At 48.2% G+C, this 14,380-nt stretch overlaps 1 protein-coding gene across 1 annotated transcript in view; it reads right to left on the reverse strand.

Annotated features, from left to right (window-relative positions):
• Grik3 (glutamate ionotropic receptor kainate type subunit 3) overlaps nt 1-14,380 on the reverse strand; it is a 207,202-nt gene that overhangs the window by 35,846 nt on the left and 156,976 nt on the right. Inside the window, exons 9-10 of the mRNA XM_063236091.1 lie at nt 12,638-12,751; nt 3,904-4,107 (exon numbers count right to left, since the gene is read on the reverse strand). Of these exons, the coding sequence (XP_063092161.1) occupies nt 3,904-4,107; nt 12,638-12,751 (318 nt within the window). The remainder of the gene's footprint in view (nt 1-3,903; nt 4,108-12,637; nt 12,752-14,380) is intronic.

Below are 14,380 nucleotides of genomic sequence, written 5' to 3' on the forward strand. Positions count from 1 at the left end.
TAGTTATGACCCCACAGTCAAGGCAAGGTGAGCACATCTGTGCTCATTCGTGTGTCCAATATTTGCCAGTGCCTACTCTGTGTGTGTCTGGCTCATGCCAGATGCTGGACAACTGCCAAATTCAGTCTTTCAGGTACTCATTGTCTAGAAAAAGTCAGGTGGAGGAAGGAGGTGGACATTTTTGATTTTGTGTCATGCTACTCTCCAGGCCACAGCAAGTCATCAGTTATTTGATCTTCTGGGGAAGCAGAGGGGCCATCCGGGGAGTGCAGCTTCCTCACAGGGGAAGGAATGATATACCAAGGCTACTCTCTACCATTCTGTGTCCCCATCTTGGTCCAGGCCCATCTAAGAGCCAGGGAAGTCTTTACCAGGTTGTATGTACTAGAGTGACATTTAATAACTGAGAGATCATGGAACTGATGGCTTGCTGCGGCCTGGAGGGTATTTATGCATTACTTTAGGCCTTTCCTCCATCTTCCTTCTTCCTTAATCCCTCAGATTCAAGGGCTGGGTGAGCAGCCAGGACAGGCTACTCTGGGTCTCTGAGAACAGGTTTTGTAGGAGGCCAGGTCGGGGCACTCAGGAACTCAAGCTAGGGCTGATTTTCCATCCTCAGGAAATTCGTGAGTGCTGCTCATTCTTCATTTCTCTCTACTTTCCTGTACTTGTAAATCTGAGTCCTCCCCACAGTCCCATCCTTCTTTGACCCCTGTAAATAAAATGCAAGGTGGCACTTTGGTATGGGCCTCAGATCCCTGTGAGTTTGATCAGTGTGAGTCAATTCTCCAAGGTTGCATATTTGAATTTGGCAAGATAAGATCTAGATATGGACCTCTAAGTCTTAGGCCAGAAAGGGTGAGCCTTTTAGAGACTGAGTGCCCAAACTGCAATCCAAAATCCACTTATTTATCTCTAAGTGCCAACGCTGAAATTAAACTTGAATATCTGATGTTTGGCTGTTGGGGCAACTTGGCTCACCTGCCTACAGAGACAGCTCTGCATGCCCACTGCGGAGCATGTGCCATAGGTTTGCCACAACCTAGACCTTGTCCTAAACCATGGTCTAGCAGGATGTCTGTACCTGGTAGGTCATCCCTCTCACTGCCTGGAGAAACACAGACACCCTTTAGATTGGGGGCTGCTCCTAGAGGGAAGAATGCTGAATAAGACAGCTCCTACATATATTTATTGAGCTTCAGGTGTTCTGGTACACATTTGAGACTTTATCTCCTTAAATCTTCCCATAAACCCTGGGCAGAAGATGCCTCTATTATTCCCACTTTGTAGATGTGAAAATGGAGGCCAGTGAGGCTGGATAACTTTCCCACTGTCAGTTGTGTGCCAGGCTGGGCTTTGAACACATTTCTATCACATTCGACAAGGGAGACACTTAAGGCATGGAAACAAGTAGACAGTGTCTGAGGGAGGGGATTTAGAGCCAGCAAGAGGAGCGGGTGGAGAGGGGCTGGAGGCAGGCAGCACCGCTGCTCTGTTGAATGTGTCTGATGGTCCTGTAGTTCAAGGTCACTCAGGAAGTTGAGGGTGTCAGCAGGAAGGAGATGCCTCCCCAGGTGCTGTGTCTTCTTCTATAACCTGGCTCCATGGGGTGGAGGCCAGCAAGGTGTCAAGGAAGGACATTTTATGTCCTACTGGTCAAAGATTCCACCCAGAGCCTCAAAATGGGGCTCAGGGGGCAGACACTGACAAAGATAAGTATTCATCATTTTTACGTCTATGTTCAGATCCCTAATAAGGAAGTAATAATATTGCCAAGTCTTTACCACGCTTTCTATGAGCTAGTGAGAAGACTAATTATCTGACAACACTAATAAATGGTTATGATGTTATTAAAAATGGCACCAAGCTAGGATTAATAGGCTCATCAATTGTAGGGAGTTGGGTTTAACAAGATCCCCTGCATGTCCCATCAGGGCTCGCGGCCTTGATGGATCCTGGGCCTCCCCAAACCCTGCTCTGCTACAGAGGTGTTGAATGAAGCTTCCCTCCTCTCCCCAGCTGAGGGCAGGGCAGCTCCGGAAGCTCTGGCTGCGGTGTTTTCTTACTACATTCCTTTAGAAAAATGACTCTTTCAAGTTCTCAGGCACTGGAGATGGTGTGGGGTGAGATGCATTCAGCACAGCCCGCTCTGCCCCAATAGCTTTTGCTGTCCATGTGACCCCTCTTTCCCAACACAGCTCCCCTCTGCAAATGCCAGGCTCAGAGCCCACTTGGGGCTCAGTCTCCAGGCTCCCACTCCTAACACCCAGGGTAGCGGAATAACATGGAGGTGCTGCTGGGGCTTACTGACTAATTTCCATAGTAATTACAGTTATTACTAATAGTGGTGACAATACCACTCCCTTCCATTTATACCAAATTCCACAACCTAGGGAGCTGCTTCCCTACCAGCTGTCTCCTCTGAGCCTCATGGCAGGCTGGGAAGAGCAAGGAGCAGGTATCATTATTCTCACTGTCAGGAAACTGGAGCTTGGGAGACAAAGGGACTTCCTGACCCCCCCTCCCTCCCGCTGCCTCTGAGAAATAACTGGGAGGGTAAAAATAAAAATAAAAATAAAAATAGCACATCCTGAGGCTGTGTTCACTGACTAGTGAGTGCACATACACTAATTTAGTCCTCATAGCAATCTTGGGAGGTATGTCCTAGTCATATCATTGCTCTATTACAGATGAGGAAACTGAGGCAGAGAAGGGAAGAAGCTATCCACGAACACACAGTACTGAAATGGCAGAGTGAGAACTGAACCTGGCCCAAGTTCATGCTCTTTGTCATCAGCCTCTCTCCTATCAGTCTCCCTCAAGATCCATTTCCAGCAGCCTAGGATGTGACCATCGAGGCAGGCTTCATGCTCTGAGCTCCAGTCTCCAAGGCCTCCATAAAGAAGCCACACCACAGTGGAGGCATCTCATAGAAGGCCTGGTGCTGACTGCCCCATCCCGGGAGGTGTAGCAGCAGTGACAAGCCCTGACCACAGCTGGGACTACGGGGCCACTAACACCGACTGCAGGGAGATGCCTCTGCCCCAGTCCTGAGTCAGAACGGGCTCTCTGGAGAGGCCACCTAGACAGAGTCTCCAAGGACTCTACCACTTTGAATCGAGCTCCACCACTTACTGGCTGGAATTTTTCTCTCTCTGCCTCTGCATCAGTGAAATGGGAGTTACTGATGGCCCCTCCCTCAGCAGGCTGTTCAAAGAAGGGAGAGGAGGAATCAAAGGGATCTGGAACGTATCCTTGCCTCCATGAGCTTCAGAAAGAATTCCTTGCTGATGCACATGGCTTTTGCCCAGTTGAGTGCCCTGAACAGGAAGGCAGGAAGTATTCAATCTGCCCAGGTAAGAGAGCACAAAGTGCCTCATTTCATTCCCAGGACTATGGCAGCTGCAGGATTGCTAATTCCTGCTGCAGTTAAAATGAATAAATGGAGGCTCTGGGAAGTTGGTGAACCTACCTGGTCATGCACAGAATGGGTGGTAAAGTGGCATTTGAACCCCAGATCTGCTGGACCCCAGCCCAGGCTCCAAGAACTAAGGTGTATAGCACCTTATAAGGCTTCCTAAAGTAACTACGGGCTGGGTCTTATATCAGTGTCTCAGCACGCCTGTGAAGAGTGGGGTGGTGGTTAGCATAGGCATTTCACAGAACAGAGTGTTGATCACAAAGGTCAGATGAGTTTGCTGTCCCCATTGCTGAGAAGGGAAGAAGCGGGACATGAACTCAGGTCCTCCTGATTGCACCCCTGCTGTGGAAGCAAGCCTTTGGCTTCTCTCCATCTTTTCTCAGGGCCCTGCCTTCTGGGCTCCCTCCTCTGATGTGCAAACAGCCCCATTACCAACCCCTGTGACCCTCATCCTCTTCCCCGCTGCTCCTCTCCCCGCTTACGTGATCAATGAGCTCCTTGACCATGCCGTTCCACTGGCCCTTGTCGTCCTGCGCCCCATACTTGCCGTCCTCCACCAGCCGGATCTCATAAGAGAAGCCCAGGATGTGCGCCAGCTCCTTGAGCAGGTCTATGCAGTAGCCCTCAAATCGGTCATTTCCGTACAAGGTCCGGTCAGACTTCCGGAACATAACAAAGGGTTCCTCCTGCAGGGACAGATGGAAGAGCAGAAGACAACGGTTGTGGGAGTGGTGGGAGCAGATACAGGCTGGAGAATTTGGTGAAACTTTTGCTCTTGTTTTTAGGAAAAAAAAATTGGAGTGACTTGAATGAAAGGTCTAAGGGGACTGGGGTGAGGGAACTCACATCTTTTAAGAACCAATTCGGGGCCCTGCAATTGCAACCTACTGGCACTTGCTGGTTCAAGGTAAGGGTTAGGTCGATTTAATCACCCAGTGGTCACAGAACTAGTTAGTAGTGGAACAGTATCTCCTAGAACTTGTTAGGGATGTGTATTCCTGGGCTCCCTTCCAGACCTAAACTACCTAAAATCTGGATGGGGCTCAGAAAACCTGTGTTTTCCAGCCCTTCAGAGGGTGCTGGCATCAGGTCAAGCTGGAGGACTGGGTTGTGGAAAGCCCTTCATCAAGTGTCATCCCAGCTTCTCCTCCAACTCCTGAATAGCAGATAAAATCTACACACGCCTGACACCATTGTTTTCAGGGATCTTCAGTGCTCCCACATTAGGATCTGCCAGGTGAGTGATAACTGATAACAGCTTTATTTGTATGGGGCTGTGCCAGGCCCAGGAAATAAGCAAATGAACTAACACTTGCAGAGGGCTCTTCATGGAGTCCAGCAGAGAATGGGCACGATAGAAAGAAGCTGGTGATGCCTTGTTTAACCATACTGTCAACCCCTCAGGGAAAGTGCTAATAATCTAATTTTATGGATGCAAGAAGTGAAGTTCAGGAGGACAGGTGATTTGTATCAGCTTGCCCAGCAGGCACTGAGCAGGGATTTGAACTGGGGAGGAGTTTGACCCCAGAAAGCAAATTCTATACCAGAGCCCCTAGCCTCATGGTGATCCTTAGGAAGCGACTGGAAGGGCCAGAAACATCTATCTTGTGCAGATTTCCCTGCTTTGTGGTCCTTCTTGTCCTACTGATGAAAAGCCAGGGAAGGGTTTGGAGTAGAGAATGGCTCTGCCTAACTCCTCATTCACAAACAACACCCTGTTAAGATCGACTGGGAGGAGAGGCAGAAAAGTTGGTGGAAAGAACTGGCATGGCTTCGTCCAGGGTGGGATACACAGAGCAAGGGACTGGCATGATCCAGGCCCACAGCATCATTCCAGAATCCAAGTCCACGTGGAAGTGCATGTTCTGGCCGGCTCCACCTGTCCAGACCCACGTATGAGTCCCCACACTAAGGTCTGTGGTGGTACACCTGATTTCCCAGAAAACTCAACACTTTTTGAGTTTTTACTGTGTAGCAGGCACTAGTTTAAACTCTTGACTCTTTAAGTCTCTTGATTTTAAAAGATAGGTGATATTATTACTGTTTGAGAGAAGAGGAAACTGTGGCTCAGGGGGTATCACATATGAACTGAACACGGTTTGATGGGATCTAGTTCAATCCTTCCTAGCCAATCTGTACCTTTGCCTGTGTTTGTTTTCCTTTCTTCTCATGCAATCAGTCTTACCTACTTTTCTAGATCTCAAATTCAGGTTCAGAGCTTCATTCCCATGCTGTATACGGCCCATTCTAGTCCTTTCTCAGCCCCTCACCCTGTTCCTGCCTGGAGCTTCTCTGCCTGTTTCTGCTGGCCAACCTTCCCCAAGCCCACCTTGGCACCCTCACACATCAGAATGCCTCAGAGGTGGAATGCTGAGAGGTGGTAGCCATTAGCTGACAGAAAGTATGTGTCCTGGGAAACCAGTGTCTATTTGCCCATGATAAGGCACAGCCTTAACTACGGGAGCATCTCTATTCTCTTCCCTAAGGAAGCTGTTATCTTGGCTCCAGGGAAAACCTTTGCTGTAAGTCCTTGGGAGCAGAGACCTACCAGTAGCCACCAGCAAGGTTCTGGTTGCAGCAGGCTGGCTCAGTATTTTGGCCTGGGTTCTCTACAATGCTGTCTTTCAAAATCCCATCCCCTCTATGACTGATTCCTTCAGGGGGTTTTTGCGGGATGCTTTGGAGAAACAGCCAAAGACTATTTGAATCTCTAAGGGGTTCCTGATGCTCTAGGGATTCTGAGAAAACCATTTCTCAGTCCAATGAGTGGGAAGCAATTTTTGGCAATTTTTGGTTGACTTCTATACTAAATCTCACTGCCTCTCAATCCCACCCTCCAAACAGTTAGGCAATTTTCCAAGGTTGAGAAGATCAGGGAGTGGGTGTGGGATGGGATCCTGAAAATGTCAAGGCTACCTCCATCAAAGGAATCTCTTTTTAATCTATGCACTCCTTCATGACAATCTGAAAGCAGATGCTGCCCCACACCCTGGCAAAGGGCCTGGTGAGTAGGGTTTGGGTAGGATTTTAGTCTGAACATCCTTTTGTTTGATGCTTGCTTTAGTTTAGATCTAAAATGTCTTCAAATTCTTATGTATGCTGGATAAAGTTTTTGGATTGTGTATTTGTGGGGGGGGACTATCTCATCAGTGGATTAATCCACCATAGACTTTATAAGTGAATGTGCTAGGGGCTGGGGATTTAGCTCAGCAGCATAAGCGCCTGCCTTGCAAGCAGGCAGTTGTGAGTTCGATCCCCAGTACCAATAAAAAAGAAAAAGACCAAAAAAAAAAAAAAAAAAAAAGTGAATGTGCTGTGGCTGGTTAGAGGAGGTGAGTTGCTGAGAGTGTGACCTAGAAAGGTATATTTTTGTTCCCTTTTTTCTCTTTCTCTGTAGCTGTTGGCTACCATGTGTTGAGTAGTTTACCTCTGCCATGCACTTCCACCAGGTTGTTTCTGTGTTGTAGCCAGCTATCCACGGACTGAACCCTCTGTATCCTTGAGCAAAAAAAACCCCCTCTCCTCCAAGTTGCAGAGTATTGCATACTTTGTTCTAGAGATGGGGAAGTGACTAATACAATGCCCTTGTGCAATGAACAAGTCATAATACTGGACCTGGTAGCCCTAACTTTATTTAGCTCTGGAAAAGGATTAGAGGTATCACCAACTACATATGGATTTCAACCTTGTTATGTAAGATAGTGGTAATAATAGAACCTGCTCTAAATAGTTATTGTAAAGATTAAAAAAGTCAAGCTAAGAAAAACACTTAGTCCTTGGTAAATGTTTTGTCAATATCATCATCATCATTGTCATCTTTTTCCTGTGGGCTGGTTGGCCTATTACTTCACTGATCTTTTTAGCCTGGAGACTATATCCTATGTCACCAAATATAAAAATCTGGCTGGCTGTGGAAAACTATTTTGGAAAGGTCCCTAAGGTAGCTCACTTCCTGATCCCTGCTCTGGGCCCCTCCCTGGCCTTCTCCTCTAAAATTAGCACTTCATTTGTGAAGCCACCATAGCCCCAGAATCTATACATCTCCATATAAATACACTGCCTTCGGAGCAGCTGTAAAATGCCATTAATTTCGGGAAGTGCTTTGCGGATGGCATACATATTTAACAGCCAAAGCCCAGAGCATTAAAATGGTGCTCGCCTTAGTAATGTGTCTCTAGACCTGCAACATTTCCTAGGGGGTAATTCTGAACTCCGCCAACTACTTATTCATGGACTATTTCACAATTTATTACTGGAAATGTCCAGACAGCCAATTCACAAGCTCTCTCGGCTGCTAATCGATTGCTCAGTGAAGGTGCCCTCAATTTCATAACTTCACGCTCTCCTATTGCTCTGGGAGAACAGCCGTAGGACCAGGAGTAATATTTCTCTTCAACAAGTCACAGAAAACAGGGGTCCAGAAAAATAATCTTTTCTGACTTTCCTCTTGGTCTGGTTTCTGTATAGTTACTTAGACCAGCATGAAAGCCAGGTCTAGTTCAGCTTCTCAGTGATAGGACTATGGACTTAGAAGAGGAAACCTGGAGGTTATCCATTGGTGGAGGAGGATTCAGGGGTTCTCCACCCAAGAGCTGCATTTTCAAGCTCCTCATTGATTGAATCATGCCACCATGCCACTGGCACAAAAAGCCCACTAGCTCAGATGTTCTACCTGCCCAGTCCTGTTGGGACACACAAGAGGTGCAGAGTTAAGACCTTGGCTACTGTAACTTTTAAGAAGACCGAATTAGCAGTCCTAATTGGCCCAGAATGGTCCCTGGCCCAGAGGGCTCTCCTGACCCATCTCTCCCCTTGGCTTTCCCTGTCTCCTGCTGCCTGGAAGCTGAGGGTCCAGCTTGCATGGCAGCTGTGTCATGTGGGTCACAATATGCACTCAGCACAAACACACTGTCAACCCCACAAGTAGCTGGTAAAACTCCCTACTCCCTACCCCCCATCCTGCTCATAGCAGCAGCCAAAAGAGCCCTGAACCTTCAAAAGCAGGGCCCCAGGAGTAAGTCGGGTGTGCTTTCTCAGTGGTGTGTGAGCTGAGGTTTTTGGGCAGATGAATTTTTCATGAGTGCATGGGAGAGCAGAACAAGAACAGAGGCTGGGGCCAGCAGGGAGGGCAGGCAGGGCAGGCTCGAAGGCTCCTGCTGTGGTTCGCACTCAGGAGTGGGAAAGGCGCCTGCGCTGAGTGATTGGGGCGGAATTGGCTTCTATGCTCTGTCTGTCCAAGGTGGGGCATCCTTAAGCCCTTGCTCAGGTTCAGGACAGAGGAGAACAGAAGGAGAGCTAAGGGGGCAGCCCACACAGAGTTGCTGCTGTCTGCTGATTCAGATCCTAGGGAGAATAAAAAGGAGAGGAAATTCCTCTTACCAGGGGTCTTGGCTCCAGACTTCATTCCCTAGGGGCAAAGCAATTTGATGTTCTTGTCCTATGCCTTGGCACCTGCCTGTCACTCAAAATGCTGTTGCCCTGACAACGCACACCCAGCCAGGCAAGGGCCTGAGCTCACAGCAGGAGGTGTTGCCCCACAGTTAGGCTGCCAAGCATCTGGCTGGGTTTTCAGCCCAAGCAGCTAGGCGTGGGCCAGGCTGCCCCTCCCCTCCCAGCTGTCTCCAAGAGCCTGAGCCTGAGCCTGAGGGCATCCCTTAGGGATCGGGCTATGCTGCTCACTTCTATCCTTTCCTTGAGCATCTGGAGCAGCCAGCACCTTTCTCTGAGGAGATTCTGAGGATGCTTTCAGCTGGACAGAGGAAATGTGGTGCAGACCTGTGTAAAAGCAGTCTGTCTCATCCGCCTGAGGTCATCTCTTCTACTTCCCTACCCCCAGGAAAGAGCAGGTTTCCTTACTGTCCCAAAGGAAAGAAGACAAGTGACCTTCCATTGATTTCTGGGTAGTGAGGATGGAGAGGAGGATTCTGGGTTATTCTCCCACTGTGTGAGTATCTGATCCAGAGTTGTGGTCAGTATTGCCCATCGGCCATGAGACATCAACTTTAAGTGAACCAGGTCAGAGGTCAAGACAGGGCCAGGGTAGGAAATTAATGTGATATCAGGGCAGGAGCTCAGACACTGGCTAAGGGAGGGATGAGGTAGTGGATGATCTGGAGTTTTATGTCTGTTGGAGACTGGAGCCACAGAAGTGCTCTGTAGATCACCTAATGACTTCAGTGGCTAGTTCAAAAATAAAGCTAAAAGAAGCAGACAAGGTGGGCTTAGTGGTACTCACTTACAATCCTAGTTGCTTAGAAGGCTGAGGCAGAAGGATGACAAGTATGAATCCAGCCTGAGAAACCCTGTCTCAATAAGTAAAATTACTGGGGGAGTACCTTACTGGGAGGGCACCCTTGGGTTTATTCCATAATACAAAAAAGAAAAAAAAAAAGCAGCCTGATTAACACAGGGAGTGGTAGGGTCTGTTCAGAGTTTATAACATACTGGACCCTAAACTAGGGATGATCACTGTGACCATGGTCAGCCTTTGGGGCTCTGCCTGTGGCCAGAGCTTAGGTTTTCTCTACAACTCTCAGCCACGTGTTGAATTCAACCTGAGCTCACCAGGGCCTGGAATTGTAATCAATAGCAGTGAATGACAATAACAGCTATCATTTAGCACTTGGCTCGGTGCTGTTTATATTTATTAATCATTCATCTCTCAACTCTATGAAGTAGGTACGATTATTATCATATCTTCATTTTTCAGATGAGAGACAGGCACAGACAGATAAACATGTATCAGGGGCATGCAATAAATCAACAGTGTAGTCAGGATTCACCCAACAGCTCTGTGCTGTGAGCCACTGCCCAGCCTGCCCCTGAATCCTGGTCACACTGCAGGTCCCCAAGAGCTGCTGGGTTTGTGTCTATTCCGATGCCTTGAATGAGGGGCAATGGAACACGTGGAGCTGTGTCCAGGCGGTAAACCAAAAAGGTCTTCTCTCTTTCCCTGTCCCCTTGTGGTGCCTGGGAGCCAGTTGCACACTGTGGGTGTGACTTTGGGGACAAGGAATGCAGCAGGTTGGACCTTTGCAGAAACCATGAGCGCTGATGAAGAAGCAGGTCAAGAGCACTGAAGAGCTCTACCTCTGCTCGTGTAAGAAAAACCCTTAAGCATTGGCACAGGGGTTAAAAAATCCCTTGGGTCTCTGCAGATGGACTTCATGCCCTTGAAATCAGACGGCTGCCATTGTAATACCAGTTAACCCTGAGGCCTTTCAAGGTGGCTGTGTTTGGCATCCTTCTGAGATATTATCCTTAGCTCACCTCTTCCTGTTTGGAGTTTTGTTTTGTGGCTGAATGACCTTCATTCATTTAATCATCTCTCCTCCTAATCTCTTAAATCATACTAGCTTTACCTTTTTTTAATCTTGCCTTGCAAAAAGTGTTTTATTTATATCTCACATTTTATGCAGCTCTGCTTTTAATCTTTTACCACCTTTTTATTATTTTATTTTTACCCTTTTATATTTTAGCTTTGTCACACTTTTTATCCTTTTGCTTTCTGACATTTTGGTTTAACATTTTTTACCTTGTCTAGTCAGAGCTGTAAATTATTTAATTTTTCGTCTTCCTTAATATCTTTCCTGTTATCTCACTCCTTAGCTTCATTTCTCTTCATTATTTTCCTCTTAAACTTTCTATTTGGCTCTCCTCTCACTTTCCCTTTATCTTCTCTATTTTTATTGGAATCTATATTCCTTTAATTGCTCATCAGTGTCACTCTAATTCCTTTGCTCTTTTTTATTTGTTTATTTTTATCTTTTATATTTTTACACTACAGTTTGTTTCCTGTTCTGACTTAATGGCTTTAGCAGCTTGTTTTTTTATAATCGTCTAGTTAACAAAAAGTGGGTCCACAAAGATAAACAGGACATGTGGCTGTCAGGAAGATTCCAGTGGGTGTGTTCCCCAAAGAGGGGGCCTGGTGTCTCCTCAGCCCTTTTCCTCCAACTGCATCAGCAGCCTGCCCGTAGTCACCATCAGATCTCTGTTACCTTGAGGGGTTGTTCAGTGGTCACAGCCCTGGAGGCTGAGACCCACAGGCTAACTCCTCCCTAAACACCCAAAATAGCTCTGCGGTCTGCTGTTTCTTGAGAATCCTAGAAAGACTGGATGTTTTCCATTGAATCCCTACCTGTCCATGGTGCCCACCACCTAGCCCCTTAGCACTACATGGTGAGTCACACTGTGGGGTGGACATGGAACCATCCAAGGGGGCCTAGATGAGTTGACTCTCTGGGATATGGGTAGAAGCCACCAATATCCACACACCAGGGAAGAGCTGGTCAATCTGGTCCCAGCCCCATTCCATGGCATCCTCACTTAACCCTAAATAGACTGAGCTTCTTTCTGTGTAGTTGAACAACCTTAGCACGTGATACTTACAGATTTATTTGCTACATTATAAAGAGAAACTGATGAAGGTCATAATTATGTTCAAAGGCTCTTGGGTCAGATTCTATCAAGCAGCGAATGGGGTGCCTCCCCAAGTTGGCCCGGTTTGAGCCCCCAAGAGCAGTGCTGTGACTTTGAGAAGATCTCTCCCAAGCCTTTGCAGGAGGCTTCCCAGGAGGCACTGGCCTCTTGGAATGGACATAACATAAAAGGAGCAAGTGGTCTGGGTCTGGCTGGCCCAGTTTTGGGCTGTCAGATGAGGAGAGCACGGAGGCCCCAAAAGCTACTTCATGGGTTAAAATGTGTCAGGAGAGAGAAGCACTGCTCAGTCCTTCTGAAGGAGGAGAGAGGGTGAAGGAGAGAGGAAGGCATGGGGAGAAGGTGGGATGCAACTCCGTTCAGGCAGTGAGGTCATGGTACCAGCTTGGGATGGGACGCTGCAGAGCATGACACAGATGTATGTTCCTGGCACCCACCAGGTTCTCTGGGTGTGGCCACAGCACCCATGACAGTTGGAGGGACAGAGGAAAGGGGCTTTTCCCTGGGAACCAAGGTGAAGAGGCAGTTGTGAGTCCTGCTGTAGTAGGCAGTTTGACCCCCAACCTTTGACCTCCATTATGGCCTCTCTAAGGCTTTTCTGAGTGACCTTAGATTTCTTGCATTATTACAGTCCCATGCACCACCTTTGGGCTCCCAGCAGCCTCATAAGGAGTGCCCAGAATGTGGCCAAATGAGGAGGCTGGAGGAACCTCTCTAGCCCTAGTAGTCTGTCTGTTGTGAGTCAGACAGCCTCCTGCAGGGGTGGGAGACTCTTACCAGCACTGTGGTGATGATCAGAGACCTGTTTGTTAGAGAATCAGTGACATTAGGGCCTCGGCCTTTGGCAACTTCCGTGATGTTGAGCCCATCAGCAGGACTCCACACGCCAACCTGCATGGACAGACAGACAGGGTGCATGCAGGGTGTTGAGTCCTCAGTCTACCCTTCCTTTTTCCACATTAACAAGATCATCTCCTTCCCAGTCATCATGTCATTGTCATCATTGCCATTGCCTATATATCTTGATAATTGTATATCTGTATAACTACTCTGATGACAGAGAACCTTGTTGTCCCCATATCCTCCCCCAGTCATCAACTATGCTGAGTTCTGCCACCCCTCCTCTTGTTGGCAGATTCATCCCAGTGAAAGGAAGATGCAGAGTCAGACAGGAAATGAAGTGGCAGCTCCAGGGAGCCAGGAAAGCAGCCTGGGGCAGACAAGATGCCTTGCAATGGGGTTGGGGGGAGTCAAGGGTCCCCGCTTGGGAAAATACCTGGCACCCTGTTGCTCGCTCTTTGGGTCTCAGCCTCAGTACTAGATCCTGGGACCAGATGCCTTGCAAAGCCTAGGATGGCCTGGCCCCAAGGAGATGTTCCCCAGACATGTGTAGACTGAGAAAAGGAAGAGCAGTGTGTGCACAGGCTGGCAGGCTGAAGTGGTGTGTGTGTGTGTGTGTGTGTGATGATCTCTGAAGCTATTTGAGGCCCAGGAGTACGAGGTAGGGTGAGCTTCATGGGGGGCACTGAGTGCCACTGGACTTGAAGCCAATTTGCTTTGTGGTTTTACTTCTAAAGTTGGCAGACATCCTGGTCATGGTAGGAAAATCTCTCCCCACAGTGTCATTGATGTAGGGCCTGAGACAGGAGGGAGGGAAGGAAAGATCACATTTATAATCCATTCTCAAAATCTGAGCCTTTGGAAGGTCCCTTTGGACCCAACCCTGCCCATGTTGCCCCATCCAGGCTGCTGTCTCTTGAGAAAGGTGTTAGCATGTCTACTCTGTCCTTGGCCCAGTTGGGGCGTATTCAGGAAACTCAATCAATTACACAAAAAGGCCGAATGCAAACATCCCATTCAGAAAGCTGTACAAAGCAGATAGCAGAGAGAGATGTAATTATGCTTGGGTAATTCTGCCTTAATCCTCCCAAAGCCACAGGCTGGAGCTGCCTGGATCAGCTATGACCCAGCTTAGCAAATACAAGTGATGACATGAGAGGCACAGTGGCTGCGTTTGGGGCTTGGCACTTTTTCGAGGCAGCATCTCTGCCTAGGAGATCACGAAGGCCATGAAGTGAGCAGACAGGCAGGCAGCATCAAAGAGACTCTTTTCCTAAGAGGGCCAAGCTCAGTGCTAGGGTGTGGAGCAGAGAGTTGGGTGCAGAAAGTACCCAGTGAACATTACTCAGAAGCTGAATCAACCACAGGGACCTGGGCCCAGTGAGCTCTGCTGAGCTCCAGCCACATGCCTTGCTAGAAGCCAGGTGCTACGGAGATGAGAAAGCAATTAGAATGGAGGAGGCTTTCTGCTCACAGTCTAGGTGGCTGTGACCAAGAGCCTCTGGCAGGAACTCTTTAGGCCAAACTACATCTAGGGATGAGAGTTTTTTTGAGTATTAGCTACGGTCAATTTGTACCAGCCGCCGGGAGGGTTGTTAGGAGGATGTTGCAGGTGGGCGTAGATGGAAAGCGTGCTCTGGTGATCAATTACTGATGCCTGCCACTGGCACAGAAATGGGA

This window comes from Cavia porcellus, unplaced genomic scaffold, assembly GCF_034190915.1.
Source record: "Cavia porcellus strain 051 isolate PalLab524CR breed Dunkin Hartley unplaced genomic scaffold, mCavPor4.1 scaffold_25, whole genome shotgun sequence".
NCBI classification, from domain to species: domain Eukaryota; kingdom Metazoa; phylum Chordata; class Mammalia; order Rodentia; family Caviidae; genus Cavia; species Cavia porcellus.